Genomic DNA, 18,924 nt, shown 5'->3' with positions numbered 1-18,924 from the left:
GTACGGTGTGTTAGCTTTTATTGGTAGAGGGATTGAGTTTCGGAGCCAGGAGGTCATGCTGCAACTGTACAAAACTCTGGTGCGGCCGCACTTGGAGTATTGCGTACAGTTCTGGTCGCCGCATTATAGGAAAGATGTGGAAGTGTTGGAAAGGGTGTAGAGGAGATTTACCAGGATGTTGCCTGGTATGGTGGGAAAATCGTATGAGGAAAGGCTGAGGGGCTTGAGGTTATTTTCGTTAGAGAGAAGAAGGTTAAGAGGTGACTTAATAGAGGCATACAAGATGATCAGAGGATTAGATAGGGTGGATAGTGAGAGCCTTTTTCCTCGGATGGTGATGGCTCGCACGAGGGGACATAGCTTTAAATTGAGGGGTGAGAGATATAGGACAGATGTTAGAGGTAGGTTCTTTACTCAGAGAGTAGTAAGGGCGTGGAATGCTCTGCCTGCAGCAGTGGTGGACTCATCAACATTAAGAGCATTCAAATAGTTATTGGATAAACGTATGGATGATATTGGAATAGTGTAGATTAGATGGGCTTTAGATTGGTTTCACAGGTCGGCGCAACATCGAAGACCGAAGGGCCTGTACTGCGCTGTAATGTTCTATGTTCTAGGTTGGTGAAAGAAGCAAATATAGATGAACTGTTATCAGATTTTATGATTCTGTGATACGTTTTGAATGTAATCCATTCAAATTATTTTTTTCAGCGGGATCGAGCACATTATTATGGATTTGTTTACTTCCGACAAGTCAAAGATAGTACGGTTAAACGAGGGTATTTTCAGAAGGTAACCTGTCTTGCTTGCAATATGAACCAGACTTGTTTGTGCATAAATCAGAGTCAACGTTTTGACCAAAACATTGAAGTTGAGAAGTTAGAGTGCCTCATTGTACTAATAGATAATTGAGGGAAGAAAAACAACAAGTTCTGTGATTTATTGGAGAGGAGAAACAGTGTGCTCAGATTAAGAGTCTGCCTTACTGAACAATGATGTGGAGATGCCGGCGTTGGACTGGGGTAAACACAGTAAGAGGTCTCACAACACCAGGTTAAAGTCCAACAGGTTTATTTGGTAGCACAAGCCACTAGCTTTCGGAGCGCTGCTCCTTCATCAGGTGAGTGGGAGTTCTGTTCACAAACAGGGCATATAAAGACACAAACTCAATTTACAAAATAATGGTTGGAATGCGAGTCAACTCTGATTCCAACCATTATTTTGTAAGAAGTCTCACAACACCAGGTTAAAGTCCAACAGGTTTATTTGGTGTCAAGAACTTTCAGGGCACTGCTCCTTCATCAGGTGAGTGGAGAGCTGGGTTCATGACAGGGCATATATAGACAAAGAATCAATTGCAAGATAATGATTGGAATGCGAGTCTTTACAGGTAATCAAGTCTTTACAGGTACAGACGATGTGAGTGGAGAGAGGTTTAATCACAGGTTAAAGAGGTGTGAATTGTCTCAAGCTAGGATAGTAGGATTTTGCAAGCCCAGGCCAAATAGTGGGGGTTACACGTAGTGTGACATGAAGATCCCGGTTAAAGCCATCCTCATGTGTGCAGAACTTGGTGATCAGTTTCTGCTCAGTGATTCTGCGTTGTCATGTGTCTTGAAGTCGCATTGGAGAACGCTTACCTGAAGATCGGAGGCTGAATGCCCTTGACTGCAGAAGTGTTCCCCGACAGGAAGGGAACACTCCTGCTGGATGATTGTCAAGCGGTGTCCGTTCATCCGTTGCCATAGCGTCTGCATGGTCTCGCCAATGTACCATGCCTCGGGACATTCCTTTCTGCAGTGTATGAGGTAGATAACGTTGGCTGAGTCGCATGAGTGTGTACCTGGCGGATAGTGTTCTCACGTGTGATGATGGCATCCGTGTCGATGATCCAGCACGTCAAGCAGAGGTTGCTGTGGCAGCATTGTGTGGTGAGGTGGTTGCTGTTCTCTTGAAGGCTGGGTAGTTTGCTGCGAACAATGGTCTGTTTGAGGTTGTGTTTGAAGGCAAGTAGTGGAGGTGTGGGGATGGCCTTGGTGAGATGTTCATCTTCATCAATGACATATTGAAGGCTCTGAAGAAGATGTCATAGCTTCTCCGCTCCGGGGCAGTACTGGACGACGAAGAGTAGTCTGTCCACCGTGTCCCGTGTTTGTCTTCTGAGGAGGTCGGTGCAGTTTTTTGCTGTGGCGCGTTAGAACTGTCGATCGATGAGTCAAGTCCTGTTCTTACCAGGGCGTCTTTCAGCGCCTGTTGGTGCCTGTTGCATTCCTCCTCATCTGAGCAGATCCTGTGTATACGGAGGGCTTGTCCGTAGGGGATGGCTTCTTTAATGTGTTTAAGGTGGAAGCTGGAGAAGTGGAGCATCGTGAGGTTATCCGTGGGCTTGCGGTACAGTGAAGTGCTGAGGTGACCATCCTTGATGGAGATGTGTGTGTCCAAGAATGTAACTGATTCTGGAGAGTAGTCCATGGTGAGTCTGATGGTGGGATGGAACTTGTTGATGTCATCACGTAGTTGTTTTAGTGATTCCTCGCTTTGAGTCCAAAGGAAGAAAATGCCATTGATGTATCTAGTGTATAGCGTCGGTTGAAGGTCCTGTGCGATGAAGAGATCTTGTTCAAACTTGTACATGAAGATGTTGGCGTATTGAGGTGTGAATTTAGTCCCCATGGCTGTTCTGTGTCTGGATGAAGAACTGGTTGTTGAAGGTGAAGACGTTGTGGTCCAGGATGATGCGGATGAGATGTAGAATTGCATCTGGAGATTGGCAGTTGTCGGTGTTGAGTACTGAGGCAGTTGCAGCAATGCCGTAGTCGTCCAACCTGTTGGACTTTAACCTGGTGTTGTGAGACCTATTAATGTGCCCACTCCAGTCCAACGCTGGCATCTGCACATCATGGCTACCCAGACTCTCTCGTAGCTGAAATGCTTCACCCCAGGTAACATTTTGGTGAATCTACTCTGCGCCTTTTCCAGTTCAATCCAGTGGGAGATTTGGTGGATGCAGAAGTAGGTGGTTTTTAAAAGCTGTTTTTATGTTGAGCCTAATTGTGTTTTAGTCAGTTTACCTAGATATTTTCCAATCTACTTGCCACATTTATGATCCAGTTTGGGACTATTTAAATATGATGTGGAGATGCTGGCATTGGACTGGGGTGGGCACAGTATGAAGTCTCACAACACCAGGTTAAAGTCCAACAGGTTTATTTGGAATCAGGAGCTTTTGGAGCACTGCTCCTTCATCAGGTGAGTGGACATTTAAATAGAAATCAGCAGGTCTTGTTTTATCCAATAGAACTATGCTAAAGATTTCACTTTTTAAAAAAAACACAAAATTAATTGTTAGAAAAGATTATACAAAACAGGCACAATTAACTTAACAAAATGGTTTATAATTATGCATGTTATACACTTTTCCCAAGAATTTATTAAAAGGCACATCAATTTTAAAGTTATTTACTTCTGTAGTGATCACCCTTGATTATGCCACAGTCCTCTGGAGAATTCTCCTCGGCTCCAGCTGCTCTCAGAGGTAAAGCTTTCATTTTACTGTCTCTAGACCCTGGATGGCTCAGTCCCTTGTTCTGGTTACCTTACTAATGTTTCTCAGCTAATTCTGCTGATTATTTTACCGCAAGACTCTGCTGCTCATTGTACATTCTATTGGCATCAAATTAGCCAATCTTCCAGTTTCTGTTCCATCACAAAATTCAAACTGAGATTAAGGCTGGGATTTTCTGCAAGTGTTTGTGGCGGGTGTCTTGGCGGGCGAGATAGAGAAGTATCAGGAGATCAGAAAACTCGGCTTCACTTTGTTGTAAAACCTGTCAGCGGCAGGCTGGGTTTTCTGCTGGCATGCTTCAGGAACCTAATTTGAGTACTTTATCATCTCATTATAAGTTCTGCTCGCTGGAATCGTCACCCCAAGTTGGATCATTAGCTCATGGTGTGATTGCGCACTGATGTGTTTTACAACAGTGCGTAAGCAATGTGCACTTGACGAAACTTCGAGGTTCATTTGCCAAACTTGCTTTGGGCAACGCTCGTCACCAGCTTCAGGCCTTGCAGCTGCCCCACATTGCTGATAAGGGGGCTCGTGAACAGGTCTCTACCTACCAGGCTAGCAGAAAGGCAAGGGTGGCTTTTCACCAGCTGCAAAGCTGGGGTTTGCTTGGGAAAGGGAGGTATCTCCGGGAGTGTGTGGGGGCACATGTTGATCTGTGCTAGTAGCCTCAAAATGGTGAGGAGGATAGGCGATGGCCTACTGGTATCATCACTCGACTTTGATCCAGAAATTCAACTAATGTTCTGGGGACCTGAGTTTGAATCCTGCGTCAGCAGCTGGTTGAATTTGAATTCAGTAAAAAATAGCTGGAATTAAGAATCTACTGATGACCGTGAAACCATTGTTGATCGTCAGGAAAATTCATCTGGTTCACTAATGTCCTTTAGGGAATGAAATCTGTCATCCTTACCTGGTCTGGCCTACATGTGACTCCGGAGCCACAGCAATGTGGTTGACTCTCAGCTGCCCTTGGGCAACTAGGGGTGGACAATAAATTCTGGCCAGCCAACGCCGCCCATGTCCCACGAATGAATTAAAAAAATAATTGAGACAGTCTCAAGAGGAGATGAGGTCGGGTGGAGATGAGAGCATGTGTATGAGACAGTGAGTGGTGATGTCCCTTGAGCTGGCAGTGAGTGAGATGCTCGTAAATGTGATGACCTTGTGAGTGTTCGAGTTTAGAACGAGGATAGAAACAGAAAAACTACAGCACAAACAGGCCCTTCGGCCCACAAGTTGTGCCGAACACATCCCTACCTTTTAGACCTACCTATAACCCACCATCCTATTAAGCTCCATGTACTCATCCAGGAGTCTCTTAAAAGACCCTATTGAGTTCGCCTCCACCACCACTGACGGCAGCCGATTCCACTCGCCCACCACCCTCTGTGTGAAAAACTTCCCCCTAACATCTCCCCTGTACCTACCCCCCAGCACCTTAAACCTGTGTCCTCTCGTAGCAGACATTTCCAACCTGGGAAAAAGCCTCCGAGAGTCCACCCGATCTATGCATCTCAACATCTTATACACCTCTATTAGGTCTCCTCTCATCCTTCGTCTCTCCAAGGAGAAAAGACCGAGCTCCCTCAGCCTATCCTCATAAGGCATGCCACTCAATCCAGGCAACATCCTTGTAAATCTCCTCTGCACCCTTTCAATCTTTTCCACATCCTTCCTATAGTGAGGCGACCAGAACTGAGCACAGTACTCCAAGTGGGGTCTGACGAGGGTCTTATATAGCTGCACCATTATCCTCGGACTCCTAAACTCAATCCCTCGATTGATAAAGGCCAGCACACCATACGCCTTCGTAACCACCTCCTCCACCTGCCGATTTTAGAGTCCTATGGACCTGGACCCCAAGGTCCTTCTGATCCTCTACAGTACTAAGAGTCTTTCCCTTTATATTGTACCCCTTCATCCCATTTGACCTACCAAAATGGACCACTACGCATTTATCTGGGTTGAAGTCCATCTGCCACTTGTCCGCCCAGTCTTGCATCCTATCTATGTCCCTCTGTAACTTCTAACATTCCTCAGACTATCCAGAACCCCACCAATCTTCGTGTCGTCGGCAAACTTACCAACCCGTCCCTCCGCTTCCTCATCCAGGTCATTTATGAAAATGACAAACAGCAAGGGTCCCAGAACAGATCCCTGGGGCACACCACTGGTGACCGACCTCCATTTAGAAAAAGACCCATCTATACCCACTCTCTGCCTCCTTTGGGCAAGCCAGTTCTGGATCCACCGGGCAGCAGCCCCTTGGATCCCACGCCCTCTCACTTTTTCCAGAAGCCTTGCATGGAGGACCTTATCGAACGCCTTGCTAAAATCCATATAAACCACATCTACCGCCTTCCCTTCGTCAATGTGTTTAGTCACATTTTCGAAGAACACCACGCTCGTAAGGCACGATCTGCCCTTGACAAAGCCATGCTGAGTATTCTTGAGCATACTAAACCTCTCTAAATGCTCATATATCCTGTCCCTCAGGATCTTCTCCATCAGTTTACCAACCACTGAGGTTAGACTCACCGGTCGGTAATTTCCTGGGCTATCCCTATTCCCCTTCTTGAAAATAGGAACCACATGCGCAATCCTCCAATCCTCCAGCATCTCTCCCGTCTCCATTGACGACGCAAAGATCATCGCCAGAGGCTCTGCAATCTCTTCCCTCGCCTCCCACAGTAACCTGGGGTACATCCCATCCGGACCCGGCGACTTATCTATCTTGATGCCATTCAAAGATTCCAGCACAACCTCTTTCTTAAAGTCCACATACTCAATCCTTTCAGTCTACCGCACGCCCTCAGTACATCCACCCAGGTCTTTCTCCTCTGTGAAAACCGAGGCAAAATACTCATTGAGCACCTCTGCCATTTCTACTGGTTCCGTACAGACTTTCCCGCCTTCACCTTTTATAGGCCCTATTCCTTCACGTCTCATCCTTTTACTCTTCACATATTTATAGGATGACCAATCTCTTATGTGCAGTGTTGACACTGACCACCACCGCCTCCCAAGCTGGAGTGGTGACATTGCTGGATCTCCTGTAAACAGGGATGGGGTAGAGAACTTCGTGGTGGGCATCCAAAAGGCATTCCTAGGATAGGTCACTGCACTCTTCTTGGCTTATAAGGCCATGTCTTCACTGTAGCGGACCTAGGCTACAAGTGGTAGGAACTGCGTGCGTGGCTGCCGTTTAGATATGGTACCTGGATGAGGAAATGGTGAGGTAACAGTGTGGTAGGTGATTCTGAGGCTGCCTGCCAGCGATTATGGTGTGTTTCCTGTGTCTGCATACTTAATGAGGCAGGAAGCAGACAATACAGTATGAAAATCCACTCTTGTGGCTGGCCGGAAAAAGGTCTTTCTACACTCCCGCAAACCAAATGAGGTCCAAACTGCAAATAATTTTTCCAGCAAATACCCAGATAAATTGGAAGCGGAGAATCTCCCTAAGCTATGCCCATCTCTATGATTACCTATTATCATCAGTAAATATGGGAAACATTGGTACAGGAAGGGATACACAAACAAATTAGAAAAATGAAGTCGCAGCAGTACCCTAAATAATTATCCAAAGAAATTTTAGACAAAAGTAATGTAAAGAGGTTAGATTTCTCTAATGCATTCAGGAATGCTTTCTACATTAGCATGTGATGACAGCTACTTTTTACATTAGGACTTTTGTTGACTTGCGCATGTCTTTGTTGTCAAACACTCGCTGTTGTAGGTTATACAAGAAGCCCCCAACTTCTGCACCCCCATGCTAGTGTTCTTTATATTTTACTGTGAGAGTCCATTTGATTTCATCCTAATTTGGCCTATCAAGTCCATGCCAATTCCCTGCAGAACAACCCAATCAGACCCATTCCCCTGCTCAGTCCCTGTCACTGACTTGTACAGGAACCTGTGCTGGCTGATGTTTAAAAGGTACCGCACATCACATAGGAAGTAAGATTTCACAAAAAAAGTCAAAAAAACTAGATCAAGTTTTAACTTGCATCATAAAGTGCTTCTTTCTGTTTTTTTTCCTCCAGTCACTGGTGCTGATTTCTCGACTTCCTTTTGTGAACCTCTTCCATTCTCTGCTGCAACTGGTTGCACCTGAATATTTTGAGAAACTGGAGCCTTGTCTAGAAGCAGGTTAGAGCATTTCTAGGAATGTTACAATTATAACTGCCAGCAGACTCAAAATATCTATATGAAATTAAGGTGTCTGACCTTCCAGGGGCATATTGTAATTATAACCAAAATTGGCTTTTATAAAATTCACATGCTCCGATTCTAGTTTCTAAGGGCAAATAACTTTTAGGAACCTGAAAAAAACCAATGAGATCACAAAGCCAATCTTCTAACCAAAAACTTCAATTTCTTTTTTCTGTGGAATGCACCTAAATTTCTTCTAAATCAAGTTTTTGCAAGCAGTCCTCCACTCATGGACTTTTCAGGGTGGCCATGTTGGGGAGTATCACCCTGCACTTAATGCTAGGTTATTGTTTGCATTAGCAGTGTTGAAAAACTCCAATAATGTGGAGACCTGGTTTCATTCGGGCAAATATGCCCTTTTCAATCCTTCATCCCTCCAAGGGCAATCTATCCTTCTGAAGACACAGTGCCAGTTTGAAAACTACTCCAGACGGAGTCTAGGCAAGGTGCTATACAACTGAAGTATAACTTAGTCACCTTTGTATTCCAGTCCCCTTAAAATAAACATCAGTATTCCATTAATCTATCTTTTTTTGTACTTTTCCATGCACTGTGCACATGGGCACCCAATTCCTTCACTCCTCGACAGTTTCCAGTTTCTTGCCATTTAGAAAATATAACTATTTGCCTGTCTTGAATCAAAAATATTGGTTTCACCATTCTTCACATCGAACTCATCTGCCATGGTTTTTGCCCACTTATATAGTCTGTCTGCCCCTTTGTAATTTCTGCTCTCATCGACACAACTTATCGTGTCCCCTGAATTGGCTTCTTTGTTAACTTGGAAATCCAACTCTATTCTTTCACACAATTCATTTTTATGATGAAAAGCAGACGTCCCAATTCAAATGCCTGGGGAACACGACTTGTCACATTCCACCAATCAGATGACACTTCCTTCATCTCCATATTCTGGTTCTTATCTTCCAACTAATAACCAGCTCATATTATAAGGTTACTTGCAATTTTGTGTGCTTTTGCATTTGCAGAACCTTATCAAATGCCTTTTGTAGACCGCATCCATAGGCAGTCTACTGTGTGTCATGCCTGTGTACTCCATCAAAAAAATCTCAGCTAGATTAGTCAAATATAACCTATCCTTCAGGATTTCATGCAGACTCTCCTTGATCAGCTTTGTATTCTTCACTATTTGTCTTGCCTCCTACTTTTGGATCAAATGCACTCTTGAAATTTTAAATCTCATGACCTCAACTGCGAGCATTTCTAATTTACAAAACCATACTTCCTATTATCACTCTGTTGTCACAGTTCTATGTCAACTTTGCCAATAAAAATTCCTTGCATCCACAACTCTAATGGAAGCTGCTGATGTACTCCTGTCACATTGTAATTGCACATTTTAGTCACTGGGTGGAAGCCTGCATAGTTTTTGAACATTTTCAGATGCTGCATTTCTGTAAATTTTCTGACACGAGCATGTTTTCAGTTCAGGCAAGTTTTTGTTTAAAATTCTAACTTTTCCATTACAATTTAGTCATAGAATCTTGCCGCCCACTATGTCTGTGCTGGCTCATTGAAATAGCTGACCAATTTAGTCCCTCGTGTCAGCATTTTCCCCATAATCCTGTAAAGTATGTGTCCCATTGCTTTGTGAATATTATGAAGGAATCAGATTCCACTGCACTTTCAAGTGGTGCTTTCCACTTTTTAACAAAGATCCTGTGTGGAAAAGAAAATTCTGATTTCCCTTCTAGTTCTTTTACCAACTATTTTAAATTTGAGACCTCTGGTTACTGACCCATTCACCAGAGGAAATATTTCCTCTCCACTTTATCAAAATCCTGCGGAATTCTAAATGTGTCTGTTAAGTATCCTCTTAATCTTCACTGCTCTTGGAAAACAATGTAAGAAGTCTCACAACACCAGGTTAAAGTCCAACAGGTTTATTTGGTAGCAAACACCACTACCTTTCGGAGCGCTGCTCCTTCGTCAGGTGAGTGGGAGTTCTGTTCACAAACAGGGCACATAAAGACACAAACTCAATTTATAGAATAATGATTTGAATGCGAGTCTTTACAGCTAATCAAGTCTTAAAGGTGCAGACAATGTGAGTGGAGAGAGCATTAAGCACAGGTTAAAGAGATGTGTATTGTCTCCAGCCAGGACAGTTAGTGAGATTTTGCAAGTCCAGGCAAGTCGTGGGGTTTACAGATAGTGTGACATGAACCCAAGATCCCGGTTGAGGCTGTCCTCATGTGTGCGGAACTTGGCTATCAGTCTCTGCTCAGCGACTCTGCGCTGTCGTGTGTCGTGAAGGCCGCCTTGGAGAACGCTTACCCGAAGATCAGAGGCTGAATGCCCGTGACTGCTGAAGTGTTCCCCAACAGGAAGAGAACACTCTTGCCTGGTGATTGTCGAGCGGTGTCCATTCATCCGTTGTCGTAGCGTCTGCATGGTTTCCCCAATGTACCATGCCTCGGGACATCCTTTCCTGCAGCGTATCAGGTAGACAACGTTGGCCAAGTTGCAAGAGTATGTACCATGTATCTGGTGGATGGTGTTCTCACGTGAGATGATGGCATCCGTGTCGATGATCCGGCACGTCTTGCAGAGGTTGCTGTGGCAGGGTTGTATGGTGTCGTGGTCACTGTTCTCCTGAAGGCTGGGCAGTTTGCTGCGGACAATGGTCTGTTTGAGGTTGTGCGGTTGTTTGAAGGCAAGAAGTGGGGATGGCCTTGGCGAGATGTTCGTCTTCATCAATGACATGTTGAAGGCTCCGGAGGAGATGTCGTAGCTTCTCCACTCCGGGGAAGTACTGGACGATGAAGGGTACTCTGTCCACCGTGTCCAGTGTTTGTCTGATGAGGAGGTCGGTGCGGTTTTTCGCTGTGGCGCGTCGGAACTGTTGATCGATGAGTCGAGCGCCATATCCTGTTCTTATGATGGCATCTTTCAGCATCTGGAGGTGTCTGTTGCGATCCTCCCCATCTGAGCAGATCCTGTGTATATGGAGGGCTTGTCCGTAGGGGATGGCTCCTTTAACGTGTTTGGGGTGGAAGCTGGAGAAGTGGAGCATCGTGAGGTCATCCGTGGGCTTGCGGTACAGTGAGGTGCTGAGGTGACCGTCCTTAATGGAGATGCGTGTGTCCAAGAATGCAACCGATTCCGGAGAGTAGTCCACGGTGAGTCTGATGGTGGGATGGAACTTGTTGATGTCATCATATAGTTGTTTCAGTGATTGTTCACCATGAGTCCAAAGGAAGAAAATGTCATCCAACGCCGGCATCTCCACATCTTGGAAAACAATCCCAGTTTCGGCAAAATCTCTACATGAGCGAAGTTCCTAATCCCTGGTATCATCATGGTAAACACAGTAAGAAGCCTCACAACACCAGGTTAAACTCCAACAGGTTTATTTGGTAGCAAAAGCCACTAGCTTTCGGAGCGCTGCTCCTTCGTCAGGTAAGTGGGAGTTCTGTTCACAAACAGGGCATATAAAGACACAAACTCAATTTACAAAATAATGGTTGGAATGCGAGTCTTTACAGGAATCAAGTCTTAAAGGTACAGACAATGTGAGTGGAGAGAGGGTTAAGCACAGGTTAAAGAGATGTGTATTGTCTCCAGCCAGGACAGTTAGTGAGATTTTGCAAGCCCAAGCAAGCCATGGGGGTTACAGATAGTGTGACATGAACCCAAGATCCCGGTTGAGGCCGTCCTCATGTGTGCGGAACTTGGCTATCAGTCTCTGCTCAGCGACTCTGCGTTGTGATGTGTCGTGAAGGCCGCCTTGGAGAATGCTTACCTGAAGATCAGAGGCCGAATGCCCGTGACTGCTGAAGTGTTCCCCAACGGGAAGAGAACAGTCTTGCCTGGTGATTGTTGAGCGGTGTTCATTCATCCGTTGTCATAGCGTCTGCATGGTCTCCCCAATGTACCATGCCTCGGGCCATCCTTTCCTGCAGCGTATCAGGTAGACAACATTGGCCGAGTTGCAAGAGTATGTCCCGTGTACCTGGTGGATGGTGTTCTCATGTGAGATGATGGCATCCGTGTCGATGATCCGGCACGTCTTGCAGAGGTTACTGTGGCAGGGTTGTAAGGTGTTGTGGTCACTGTTCTTCTGAAGGCTTGCTGTGGACAATGGTCTGTTTCACAACCTCAAACAGACCATTGTCCGCATCACAATCTCAAACAGACCATTGTCCGCAGCAAACTACCCAGTCTTCAGAAGAACAGTGACCACGACACCATACAACCCTGTTGGGGAACACTTCAGCAGTCACGGGCATTCAGCCTCTGATCTTCAGGTAAGCATTCTCCAAGGCGGCCTTCACGACACATCACAACGCAGAGTCGCTGAGCAGAGACTGATAGCCAAGTTCCGCACACATGAGGACGGCCTCAACCGGGATCTTGGGTTCATGTCACACTATCTGTAACCCCCACGACTTGCCTGGGCTTGCAAAATCTCACTAACTGTCCTGTCTGGAGACAATACACACCTCTTTAACCTGTGCTTAATGCTCTCTCCGCTCACATTGTCTGCACCATTAAGACTTGATTAGCTGTAAAGACTCGCATTCCAACCATTATTTTATAAATTGAGTTTGTGTCTTTATATGCCCTGTTTGTGAACAGAATTCCCACTTACCTGACGAAGGAGCAGCGCTCCGAAAGCTCGTGGCTTTTGCTACCAAATAAACCTGTTGGAGTTTAACCTGGTGTTGTGAGGCTTCTTACTGTGTTTACCCCAGTCCAACGCTGGCATCTCCACATCATCATCATGGTAAACCACCCCTGTACCCTCTCCAAGGTCTTGGACATCCTTCTGAGAGTATAGTGCCCAGAATTGCCCAGTGGAAGCAGCATGTGATAGTCAGACCAAAGCAATCCTGCAACCAAAGGATCCGATCAAAGCTTTCCATTCCTGTCACATCCAATTGTGAATGGTAGTGGACGATTGAACAACTAGTGGAGGAGGAGGCTCCACAAACTTCCCCACCCTCAATAATGGGGGAGCCCAGTACTTCTGTGCAAAAGTCAAGATTGAAGTCCTTGTAGCTATCTTCGACTGGGCGTGCCGAGTGGATGATCCACTCTGTTTCCTCTCGAGATTCCCAGCATAATACATGTCTTAAGCCAGTTTGATTCACTACAAGTAATATTAAGAAACATCTGAAGACACCTGATACAGAAAAGGCAACAACCCCACAATAGAGCTGTGCTCTAGAAATAGCCATGCCCCTGAACAAACTGTTCCCGTGGATCTACAATATTGGCATCTACCTGACAATGTGGGATATTGCCCAGTTATATCCTGTCCTCAAAAATGGACAAATGTAATCCAGCCAGTTACAAGTCTGCCACCCTACTCTCAAACATCAGACAAGTAATGGAAGGTGGCAATGTAATCTAAATGGTACTATTGAGTGGGGAGCATAACAGAAAGAACTGTGGATAGACATTCACAAATATATGAAGGTGAAAGTGCAAGATGGTTCAGAAGGCATATAGGATTTTTGTCTTTATAATAATGGGGAGGCGATGGCCTGGTGGTATTATCACTGGACTATTCATCCAGAAGTTCAGCTAATGTTCTGAGGACCCAGGTTCGAATCCCGCCAATGGTGGAATTTGAATTCAATAACAAACATCTGGAATTAAGAATCTATTGATAACCATGAAACCATTGTTGATTGTCAGGAAAGCCCATCTGGTTCACTAATGTCCTTGAGGAAAGGAAATCTGCCATCCTTACCTGGTCTGGCCTATGTGACTCCAGAGCCACAGCAATGTGGTTGACTCTCAACTGTCCGAGGGCAACTAGGGATGGGCAATAAATGCTGGCCAGCCAGCGACACCCATGTCCCATGAATGAATTTTTAAAAAAAAATACAGTTCAACACAAAAAACAAGGAAGTGATGCTGAATCTTTACAAATGAGCCAGAGCACTGTGTACAATTTTTTGCATTTGTTCATTGGATGTGGACATCACTGGTAAGACCTGCATTTGTCAGCTATTATTAATTGCTCTTGAGAAAGTGGTAGCAAGCTGCTTTTTTTTTTGTATCATTGCAATCTTGTAGTCTATGTACACCCACAGTGTTGTCAGGAAAGGAATTCCAGGTTTTCGACCAAATAACAGTGAAAGAATAGTAATTTGGTCCCAAGTTAGGATGGTGGGTGTCTTGTAGCCAGCAATGCCCACATCCTATGAATGAATTAAGATCATAGAGGATGTTGTAAACTTTGAAGATAGTTGCAATAGGATATAAACAGTGAAGTGGAATGGGCAATTAGGGTTGGATATAGTTCAGACAGAGTGGAGAATTGTAGGATTTGGAATGCAGATATTTATATCTTTAAACATTGAAATGATTCTGGAATTTATACATGGGGCATTGGACATTAAAATAAGTAAATTATCTTGAATAGTCTAACCGATGTGCATGACATTGGTTAGGCTATTGCTAAGATCGTGTGTGCTGTTTTGACTACCACATTATAGGATTAGTGCTGGAGCTATGAAAAGGGAATGTGACAGAGAATGAAAGGTTAATAGTTATGAAGAAAAACTCAAAGAATATTGTTTCTCGTGGACAGAGAAGGGTGGGGGGGGGTGTTTTGGTGACACTTGGGTCATAAAATGATAACAGGTTTTGAGTAACTAGGCATCTAAGATTTGACTATCAGCAGAAGAATGAAAGTGAATGTTAAAGTAACTGTTTCCCACAGTGAATAGCAGATATTGGTGTAGCAGATATTTTCGATTGTTTTACTGCTTCATCATATTTATTCCTAGCTCCTCAAGTACTCAGATTTTGGCCTTCCTATTTGATTGATTAATATTCTCCCATATTCTCCAAATGGGCATCAATGCTGATTTTGTTTAGAGGAAGCCCATCTTTTCTGTGGATCTTCCTCTGCTCCAGAACCCATGACAATGCGCTATGAATCTGAAACGTTCCTTTCTCCACTGACTGGCAAACCACATGTTGATGTTTCGAAATGTTCCTCTCTAACTGGCCGAGTGCATGACCCTGGGAATAATCCAAAGGTTACTGCCTTTGAGTGGTGTGATTTGCTGCTTTTCAAACTAACATATAATTCTTCAAGTTCCTTTTGCAAGATCTTCATCTCATTGTTTCAAATGTCAAGCACATCTTCAGGTTGCTCAACTTCTTCCCAGAATATACATAACCTCACCATGATACCATTTACCTGGTACCGGGAGACTACATATTATTTGGAACTTATAGTTACAAGCCAACAAATGCTAACCAGCCTTCTTAGAATTCCCTTACCACCAGCTTTTTATCAATTTTCACATGTCTTCTTTCCCTCCCTGGCTAAGCACTTGTTTGAACATGTCATGGTGTTGCTTTTGATCCTTTTTCAAGTGTCACACATTCCTTACTTCCATTCTAAATATCCTGCATTGTAAACTAAATTGACCATAATTCAAGTGTACAGCATTAAAGGAAACATGACAGTATGGATATGAGGTTTTCCAAAGGCTATTATCCAAAAAAAACTTCTACGTTTTGTTCTTTGGAGAACTCCCTATGTGCTAAAATAATAGAATATGCTGGAAATCAACAGTGAGTCATTCAGCATATTTAGTTCTGATGATGGCGCAAAATTTCATATCTTGTCTTTTCTCCCATGCTGACATACCTACTATGTATTTTCAGCATTTACTTTTATATTTGAAATTTAATAATTTGCTATTTTCCCTTTCTATTTTCTATGTACTGGGTGGTACAGTGGTAAGCACTGCTGCCTCAAAGCGCCAGAGATCCGGGTTCGATTCCTGGCTTGGGTCACTGACTGACTGTGTGGAGTTTGCACCTTCTCCCCGTGTCTGTGTGGGTTTCCTCCGGGTGCTCCAGTTTCCTCCTACAGTCCAAAAAAACGTGCTGGTTAGGTGCATTGGCCATGCTAAATCTTTCCTCCTTGAACCCAAACAGGTGCTAGAGTGTGGCGACTAGGGCATTTTCACAATAGCCTTATTGCAATGTTAATACAAGCCCACTTGTGACACTAATAAATAAATTTAAACATTCATGCTGCCACATTTTTTCTTATACTGCTTGGTTTATTTTATCAATAAGCCATCTGTACAACAGCAACGGCAGCTTAAGTAGCTTCTCAAGATCCCTTTACATAACATTCAATCACATGTTATCAATACAATGTTATTCCTTTAGGAGCTGTTAGATTTTCAGACCAGAAAATTGTGCTGATTTTAATCCATGGTTTACTAAGTGATCAAAATCTTCTAGAGCATATCAGGATTTTAAAAAAATCAATATGCTTAATCTTGTTTCAGATTGTACAAGAGGACATAGTCTCAAACTTGGAATAGGAAAGGTGAAGAGACTTAGATTTAACAAACATGCAGAGTAGTCGATATGTGGAAGAAAGTGTCAAAAGGAGCTAAGGAGAGGAAAAAATATCTTTCCAGTTCAGTTTGAGTATTTTCTTTAGAAGTACTGTACATTGCACAAGTTTATAAACATAGTTTCTACAAACATTTTTAGGGGTTTTTCCCAAAGATTTTGATCAGTTTCCACTTGGTGGATGTTGTGATGGCCACAGGAGATCTTCAGTAGGTCTCCCTGTGGGCTCGAAGAGTACGAGCTCCCCCCTTAAGTGAGTGGAGGCTTGCTCAATAAGGAGGGAGGGGTGGGTGTACGCGTGTGCGTATGCGTGTGTGTGCGCGCGTACACGTGTGTACGTGGTCTAAAGCCAGCTGGCTCCACTCCGACTGGCAGTCAGAAGATTCCGGGACTTGACCTGTACAGTGTAGTCGCAGACGCGGTTATGTATGCACATTGTAAATAAAGGGTGTTGGTGACGGAAAACTGGTCTGGGTGACATTATTACATGGAGAATGGAGGGGACTAAAGAATCTTGTAATTTGCCCCATTGTGCCTGTGTAGCTCTTCAAAAAAAGCTATCCAATTTGTCCCATTGAATTGTCCTTTCTCCTTAGCCTTACAAATATTACCCCGTATTAATCCAATTTTCATTTGAAAGTTAGTGTTAAATCTGCTTCCTCCATCCTTTCAGGCAGCACGCTGCTGATCGTAACAACTCACTGCATACATTTCTCCTCATTTCACCCTTAGTGGAACCTGGGAATTCCATTGATAACTTGGAGCTGTTGCTCTTGTATGCCATTTAAGGTCACAAGTCCCATTCAAAGATTTGTGATTTCATTCTTTGGGTTATTAGATATTATAGTGGGAACAATTTTGGTAAAAGATATGCTTGAAGAAAATAGTTGCAGACAATTATGTTCAGTTTGTGAATAAAAGCAAATTACTGCGGATGCTGGAATATGAAACCAAAAGAGAAAATGCTGGAAAATCTTAGCAGGTCTGACAGCATCTGTCAGGAGAGAAAAGAGCTGATGTTTCGAGTCCAGATGACCCAGCTTTGACAAAGAGTCATATTTTCTCTCCTTACAGATGCTGCCAGACCTGCTGAGATTTTCCAGCGTTTTCTCTTCAGTTTATGAATTCTGAGTACTGTCTACTTTTCTTTCAGTTTGTAATGAGATTGACCAGTGGCCAGCACCAGTCCCTGGAAATATGCTCAGCCTGCCTGTGATGGGAGTGGTTATTCAGGTATGAACGGGCAGAAATGTGGGATGTTTGGGGTTTGGTAAAGAGAGACCCAGATTTCTGAGTTGTTTGGGACTTAAAATTCAGTTAAAAGACGCTTATGGAAGATGTAGACTGTAACTCATGTCGTTTCCTCTTTCCAAGATGTGGAACCGATTCGATCTTTCTCAGCTGGATTTGAACTGAGGACTCCGGAGTTGAAATGACATTATTTTAACCCAGTTTTCCTGCTGGGGCTCTGTATATAGAAATTTATTTCGGAATTTATGTTGGCATGAAATGCAGCATTTCCAATTGCACTTCTTTCTCTTCTTAAACTCAGATTTAGTGTCTTGTTCTCAGTGCAGTCTTTTAGTTACTCCACACTGCTCACAAGATGGAGAATCTGTATCCTCTGCTCTGATCATTTGATATTGTTTCCAATTTGACCAAATAGTGTTTGGCTCCTTGTCAGAAATTCACTGTTCTTGTTATCTGTTTTGTAATCCAGCATGTCAATCAGAATTTCTATTCTCTTCAGTGTTGGTATAAGCTGCTCAAAAAGCATATCTGCAGATAACAGGATCCACATAATATTCCCGGGTTAAATATGTTGTCCGGAGTTCTGTTTCAATGAGGAGATACTCTGGGAGTTAAATAAATGGATAGAATCTATAATGTGGCTGTTTGCCTATACTATCGATCTTATTCTGTTTAATTTACTATCATCAGGGCACTGTCCTATAAATCAAGTACAATACGATAAAATAGTACAATGAATCCTTTTTAATTTGGGAGATTTTGAGAACTTTGGGGAGGGCAGAAAGAAATGGTTTAAGGAAGAAGAGAGATGAACTTTGGGAAGGACATAACAATATTGGACAATGACATTTTCCTCATGATTGCAGACTAGTGAACTTATTTAAAAGTTTCCCATTATAAATTTGAGAACATTCTGTAAATCCATGGTTTGTATACTTGGCCAGAATTGTATGTTGCTCGGACAGGTGTGTTCCTGACCCAGAGGCATGTGGAATCACATGAGAAAACATTGGGTGCATGTCATGATGTCACCACACACACAGCCCCGATTATTTTTTATTGGCCTGCACGTGTGAATTGGAAGTGCATCTGTCGACAATTAAATGACAATTAGACCTATTAAGAAGCCAATTGAAAGCTGTATTACGTGGCCCACCTACTTATACAATTGGCAGGCAGGCTGCTTGGCTGGACGGCCTTTACGTTTCAACTACAACCTCAATCTAGGGCAGGATGATATGACAGACCTGAAATAAAATGAAAAAGGTGACTGAGGTTTGTGTTTGAATTTGCTGCTAATGACACAGTTTATTGTGTATTTTCATTGGGATTTAATTTAGAGGTTTGCAGCTTCCTGTGACAAGTCCAGAGCAGCTGCCTGCCTTGGGGGAGCCTATTAGAAGCTTCAGCCCACATCCACCCTCATCTTGGCGTCTGCCTCCCTCATCTGCATTGAGCCTTTCTCGGTGCGTGTTTCACGCTGGCTGCCTGTTAACAGCCCAGCCAGCATGAAATCATGTTCC

At 43.7% G+C, this 18,924-nt stretch overlaps 1 protein-coding gene across 1 annotated transcript in view; it reads left to right on the top strand.

Moving 5' to 3' along the window:
• Nucleotides 1–17,389, top strand: part of LOC144490314 (protein DENND6B-like) — a 36,455-nt gene extending 19,066 nt beyond the window's left edge. The window contains exons 6-8 of the mRNA XM_078208079.1: nucleotides 712–792; nucleotides 7,615–7,720; nucleotides 17,304–17,389. Of these exons, the coding sequence (XP_078064205.1) occupies nucleotides 712–792; nucleotides 7,615–7,720; nucleotides 17,304–17,389 (273 nt within the window). The remainder of the gene's footprint in view (nucleotides 1–711; nucleotides 793–7,614; nucleotides 7,721–17,303) is intronic.
• The last annotated feature ends 1,535 nt before the right edge of the window (nucleotides 17,390–18,924 follow it).

This window comes from Mustelus asterias, unplaced genomic scaffold (genome assembly GCF_964213995.1).
Source record: "Mustelus asterias unplaced genomic scaffold, sMusAst1.hap1.1 HAP1_SCAFFOLD_3143, whole genome shotgun sequence".
NCBI lineage: Eukaryota > Metazoa > Chordata > Chondrichthyes > Carcharhiniformes > Triakidae > Mustelus > Mustelus asterias.
The sequence above is the reverse complement of the archived record's forward strand: the minus strand, read 5'-3'. Positions and strand labels throughout refer to the sequence as shown.